The 6758-nt window shown below is 44.7% G+C and overlaps 1 protein-coding gene across 1 annotated transcript in view; it reads left to right on the top strand. All coding sequences in view use genetic code 11, as the record gives it.

Annotated features, from left to right (window-relative positions):
• Nucleotides 1-3019: 3019 nt before the first annotated feature.
• EGR_06786 (Protein embryonic gonad) overlaps nucleotides 3020-6758 on the top strand; it is a gene marked incomplete at both ends in the record, with an annotated part of 11697 nt that continues 7958 nt past the window's right edge. Inside the window, 3 exons of the mRNA XM_024496035.1 lie at nucleotides 3020-3601; nucleotides 4916-4999; nucleotides 5751-5898. Of these exons, the coding sequence (XP_024349575.1) occupies nucleotides 3020-3601; nucleotides 4916-4999; nucleotides 5751-5898 (814 nt within the window). The remainder of the gene's footprint in view (nucleotides 3602-4915; nucleotides 5000-5750; nucleotides 5899-6758) is intronic.

Consider the following 6758-nt stretch of genomic DNA (forward strand, 5'->3'; position numbering starts at 1 on the left):
CAGTCCGAGTTTTGTGTCTCCAATCGCGTTCAGAGAAGCGTTGGAGCGCCACATTGGTGGCAGCGGAAAGTGAATCCGATTCTACGGGACACCTGTCCTGACTTCTTCTGCTGTCTGACATGCCTTATCGAGGTGGAAGAAGTGCATATTGCCGCCGATGGGAAAATCGGTGACGTCCCCAAACAGATGAGCTGAAATTTGACGTCCACCTTCGGCATCCACCCTAATCCCGTGAGTAGAGAGAAAGTCATTAACAACGGGTACGAAAGTAGCCGTGAACCACCTGGAAAAGTTTCGTTGCACAGTTGCCTGCTGGACCTCTATGAGGATATCGACAATGTGAACTCGAAATACCCACCTCCTCCACTTCTCTGCTGTCAGGATAGAACTTGGGCAGATACGACTGGGCAGCTTGAAGGTGGGAACAAAGTGGCAAGAAGGAACAGAGGTGAAACCCTTCTTCCACAAAACTGGGCTGAATCTTGTCCTCCATTACCCAAATCTACTTCAAGGTCGGTTTTTCTGCTTCTAGCTATGGACACGCGTGATGGCCAGCACAATTCGCCGTCCCCGAGTCCAGTTCCCGTGCAGGACAAAACTGCAGATCCACTTGAATTGCAAGGAGAAACCATTGACGTTGCGGTCAGGCATCCCCTTAGTTGCGTAGCAATTCATTGACTGGCAGGCATGGAGGGTGGATGTTTTCCCCACAACACCGATCGAGTTGTGATGGCTGCCACGGGAGGTTGACCATGGGGAGCGCCGAGGCCGACGCTCAAAAGGTGGTTGTTTGTTTAAATTTTGGGTATGTCAAAGGGCTGCCTTGCGCTGTGACCTTTGTACCTTCGCCGGGTGGGTTGGCCTTCGGACCCTGCCATTAGCCTCAAGCCCGCCTGTGTGTTGAATACGCATATTCTACCCGATCATCTTTCATATTCAGGGAGGTCTCGGAGAGCCACAAATCTCTCTTTGTTGCAGTGTTAACGCCTTCCATAGCATCTGCGACCCAAATTACGCAATAGAGGAGCTTGCGCCAATTTGTCAGGTAAGTGGGTAATGTCGAGGGAATCGAAGTTGTGTTGACACTGATAATTTATCGCTTACAATCAACGGAACCCACTTCAGTAGATAAAAACTTGTGAAGATAAATTTGGCTATAAAAAATCTGCCACTGACGCACGGCTGAGGTTCAGGAGAGCTATCACCACTATTGTACCTGATAAAATGTGGATTCGAGGGGCGGTGCTGCCGATCACTAGTGGGTTTTGGCATTGACTGCTTTTGTGTGTGACATCTGCAGCTACTAGAGTAGTTTGCCCTAATAAAATATGGTATAATTGCATCATACGCTGAATATTTTGAGCAGAGGTCGCATCTATCCTCCTCAAAATCGTGTGAGAGATTCTAAAGTTAAAAGTCATCTCCGAGGGGAAGACAGAAGACGAGCATGTCGGGTGTGAAATCATTTGTAACTAATTCCCCGAAATGCATGATCTCAATCTTCTTTTATCCATGCGAGGAAGATGGGTACGTCGGCAAACGCTCCAAAGCTACCTCTTGACACTTGGACGATTACAATGCAGTGAAGTCCCTCATGATCCTTCACTGCAAAGGAATAGATTGAACTACTTGTAGTGAAAAAGTTGATGTTTACAGTCTCCTGGAGCCGTCAGGAGTATTCTCGATATTCACGAGAAATATGATCACTTGATTATCTATTACACCGAGAGGAATTCCTGAATCCGTAACAAGCCAAAGTGTAGTGAAAACATTTTTACAAACGCATAGGAAGGTAGAGGCATGGCTTGAAATCAATGCTGCGAGAGGATTATACAATCTGCCTAGGCGTAATTATAACAATTATTTTGTTTTAATGTTTCTTTCAGAGGGGATGTGGACATACAAATCGAACTTCGTGAGTGTGGAGGCAGCGTTCTGCGACCTGAAGAAGGGCTCAGTGGACACACTTTTCTGAACTTGTATTCGCTCTCCCCATTCACTTCATCCAATAATCAAGAAAAAACCGAATAATCCTAGGAGTTCCAAGAGTAATAGGGCAAGGAATGGGGAGATCTACAGACCTTGTCTTGCAGAGTAACCAGCAATAGTTTGAATGGCAAAAATCAAAACTGTTCACAACTAAAAATAAAAAATAGTGACCAATTGCAGCAGTGAGGACAGAATGAGTTTTAGGAAAACTCTTATGCGATTTTACAGAAATGTAAGCAAATCTATGCATTTTTTTAGACTTTTCAGACCATATTAATCAAAACTGACTTGGGCTCGATCAAAGAAATTGTTCTGTATCCAAATGTCAGCGTGGAGAAGGATAATGAATATCTCAATAGCGTTGCAACCATGTGCCGTAATTCTTTTTGCAAAACAAAAATAATTAAGCTCACACTAGACATTTTATTTAATATTTTAAATTACAACTAATTTTTCGTTCTTTTTAAATACCCATACATTTGTTTAGATTGGTCAAATCAACCCATAAGCGATATCTGCGGATTTACGAACACCTTTTAACAGTTCTTCAGTACATCGCGCCCTTTCCTCGCTCTGTCGGTATTCCTGCCTAGGATCTGTTCGCATATTCATAAGGTGAGCTGTCGTTTGGAGTCATCGGTTCATTATTTGTTATTGTACAATTTGTGTTAGGCCTTGTATTTGTCCTCAAGTGGGGATTTTGCTTTAACTTCTGTGCAATTAATGCGTTATGAGTTGTTCTTGTTCTTCTGAGATATTTTTTTTTCGTTTAATGGCTTTGGCTATCGGATTCTCTCCTTAAGTTAATTTCAATCTATTTTAACTCTAAAATTGTTAGTTTCATGCATTCACTACTCGCAGTTTTTCCATTCTAGAACTTTTATCCGCTTTAAAAACATTCGCGCATTACAACAATGGCAACTCTGCATCAGTCAAATTGCCTTCAGCAGGAGCCATGTGCTTAAGCGGTGTCCACAACAACCAGCTCCGAGTTCAGTTTTTCGTAGCATACACTGCTGTCTGGAGGTAGATGGCACAAACACCTGCAGCCACAGCCTCGTCCTCCCCGCGCCAAAATTCCAGCCTTTCTCAATTCCCTCCAACTTCTCTCGATGCGAGTACTTTTGGCGGTCTCAGCGCCCATTGGGCTTCCGGGGGTATGGGTGTGGACGAGACTGACTCCTCCTCCACCTCCACCCTTCATCCTACCTACGCCCTCCTCAGTGCTCCCGCCACTATTCCTAACCAGAGCCCGCAATTCTTTCCCAAACTGGCCGACCATCAACTGGCTACCTCCACGCCCGCTAACGGCAATAATTATTTTACTGCCATGGACGTCGGAGGCGAATACTACTCACCACAGCCACCGTCATCGTCCACAGCCTTCAACCAGTTGCCTCCTCAAACAGAACAGAGCAGACAGTTGACTGATCTCGATAGCGCCAATAAGGGATCTTCCCGCTCTACTGGGGGTGTCAGTTTGCCCGGCTTCACTAGTCCTGAGTCGGCCTTCTATCAATATCAGAATCGTATGGAGGGACAGCTATGTCAAATATGCGGTGAACTTGCTGCTGGCTTTCATCACGGTGCCTATGTCTGCGAGGCCTGCAAGGTTAGTGCTAAAATTAAATCGTCTTTAAGGTATATATTTAGGTATCATCTAGTGTTTTTCTTGTCTTCTCTAACTGCAATTATTGGCGCCTCCTATGTGAATTGTGTATAGTTTATTGACGGTTCTCAAAATGCAATCTTAGAGCACTCAGTAGATGACCTTTTCCTTTGCAGCTTGATTTGTGGGTTTTTTTAAGCGATGCCATTGCTTCTTAATTAAAGGGTATTTTTTTCTCAGTCAAAGAAATATCGGACTGCTTTTTTCTTCTGGCTACGAGGCTTTTTCTAATCTCCCGTCCTTTTTAATCCTAAAGTGGATTTTTATATTGGGCACTTTCGATAAGAACAGTGGCCTCTGTCCTACTACATGCAAAAATATCCTGAGTTTAAGTGCATTTCTCGGAATCTACCCATTAGACCTAGCATTTTAAGTGATAATTATATTTCCTCCTAAGTTTACCCTCCTTCGTGTGCGTCAAACTGGTAGACTTTCTTGATCATCGACAAGGTCTAGGGTTCATGCCTTTCGGACACTTTTCTCGATTTCTGTTGGTTCTACGGGTAGCCTGAGACGAGGAGGAAAGGATGATTTTGTGTAGTTCCTTGAGGCCAATTTCAGTTGCAAGTGGTGGAAATTTCGGCCCGCCCAACTACTGTTTGGCTGCCACGTCGATTAGTCATCTCTGCCTATGTCGACTGTTCTTGGGTTGTTGTTTTTTTTTCATCCCAACATCCCCATTTTCCACTTCCCTCCTTTGCCTTCTTCCTTCTCCACGCATCCCTTCCGCCCTCTGCTTCAGCGGTCCCGCCAGGTCTTCCAAACATTCTTGTGTTCTGTGTGTTCATCATTGGAAGTTGTCTATTCTTATGTTTATTTGGTATTTACGTATTTCTGCATCCTAAATTACATCTATTTGGTTTGAAGAATCTTACTTCGAACTACTTTGACGAGTGAGTCCACGCTCAGTATGTGTCAAGGTTCAAGTGTATTCAATCACGTTTGCCTTAACCACCGGAAATGACCTAATCAAAGTGCTTTGTATTTCGGTTAACTTTGATGGAGATTTATAAATGCGAAGTAGAAGAGGAGTATGAGGGAACAAGTTTTTTTTTCTGTAAAGTGGCAGTACAATCACAGACATTAGATGTGAAAATGCTTCCCCTCGCCTCGTCTACACGGCTTTTGACGTGTTCTAGCTATGAGACACAACACTAACAGACGGGCATTTGTCGTGTCTGACCGGTCAGACAAATGACCTCATTGATTGCCGAGGGGAAGTAAAGATACGGTTCCTCTTCCTCTCCCTTCCCCAAGTCCACCACCACCGGCTGTCACGCTGCCAAAAAGCGTCTAGACAGACGTCTGGACCTCGTATTCAGTGTTTATTTGTATGCTTGTGTATGTTTATCCATGACCACCACATCCCAGTCTACGCCCCAGTCTTCAACTCCTCTCTCTCTCTCTCTCAATGTTGGAGTTTAAGCTAAACACATGAAAAGCCGTTTATTCAACTTGTTCCCATCACAATTCGTTTGTATGAACTGGTAAACACAGGCCGATCATCATGTACTCGATTACTTTTAATGAAGTTTAAAATCATCTACTGAGAGAATGCCAAAAATTTGCTGGCGAATGTATGTAAATTTGGCATTTTATATTATTGGCTAACATAGTTCTCGAAGGAATAAGTATCATGTCATTACGTGGTGATATTAAATGCCAAATGACTTCACTCCATGGATGGCACATAACGTGTGTCACTGTTTGCCGTCACGTGGAGATTTATCGGAATTACAACAGAGCAACTGGTTTCTCAGTAAGTCAAGACTTGAAATAGTTTGGGAAGTGATGCTTCACACCAATCCGCTCCACATCACTACTACTGCAGACAGTGATTCCGCTAAAATCTGGCGGATGCCCGGTACCACTAGCAACAGCACATCGCTTTGCTGTGTATCCTAGCGCCACGTTTGCATTCGCTATTGAATTAGTGAGGAGTGGGGTCAAGGCATCGCGTGAGTGCTTAGTCGCTGCCAACTCACCTCTAATATTGCCAATTAGTTGATTTATGTGTTTACGTGCTATGGGTGGTGCATTTCTAAGGCTTATCACCCCACCCCACCCCACCCCCTTTAAACCTGCCTTGTAGAAGTTCTTCATGCGTCACTCGCTTGCCAATGGACGGTCTACGACCACTTGTCCCTCGGGTGGCAATTGTGTCATCGCCAAGAGCAGTCGTGGACGGTGTCAACAATGTCGCTACAAAAAGTGCCTCGAGGTCGGCATGAGTCTTAAAGGTGAGTCCCATCTCCCCTCCTCAATGGTCATGTAGTGGTTTCAGCACTAGTCTGCCGCTAGTTTTGAACCATCGGCAAGTGAGCATTTATGACTCCGACGTCATCGCCCATGGGCATTGTCACTCTCCGTGTCTAGGACCCCAGTCATCGTCCAATGCTTTCGAAATTCCTGTGTATTGTATAGTCCTAGATCCAACAAACAGCGAACTCAAGCTAGCTGGTATTCTATACGCACTTGCTTCCCTCTTCCAGAGCCCTCCGGCGAACTATCTACGTTTTCTTGACGGGATTCTTCTAGATTCTCGAAAGTAGCACTTAATAGAATTGTAGGCCCCACCCTTTGTTATACGGCGCCCCTATTTCTCCCACTCTAGGCGAATGCTAACATTTTTAGAGACAAATTTCGTCTAAATTTAGTTGGCAATGAATGTATTCGTTAGATGCTACACTTCTAGACACTGGATTCCTTTTGAATTGGACACTTAACCAATATCATCACACCTACCACCAGTATTAGTATCCGACGTTAGCCCGCGTGTGATCCTTTGATCTCAAGCCGGCACCTCTCCAACATCCGATAAAACCTACTTTCCTAATTTTCGGTCAACAAAATCATTTTATCATCGACAATAAATAGTAACGATCATCAACATGTCTAGGCAGTGTTTATCCCCGCTAACCATTACCTCACAAAGTCTGACCCCTCCATCGTAGTCTGCGTGAACAGGCCCTCTTGGCCCATTCTTGTCCTCCACGTCTGTACATGTGTGTATATTTGTGTGGGTGGGTGGGTGTGGGTGTGTGCTTTCCCCTTCACCATGCTGTCACGCTAGACAACGTGGAAGCAAAGTTCTGCGCCC

This window comes from Echinococcus granulosus, assembly GCF_000524195.1.
Source record: "Echinococcus granulosus chromosome Unknown EG_S00063, whole genome shotgun sequence".
Lineage (NCBI taxonomy): Eukaryota > Metazoa > Platyhelminthes > Cestoda > Cyclophyllidea > Taeniidae > Echinococcus > Echinococcus granulosus.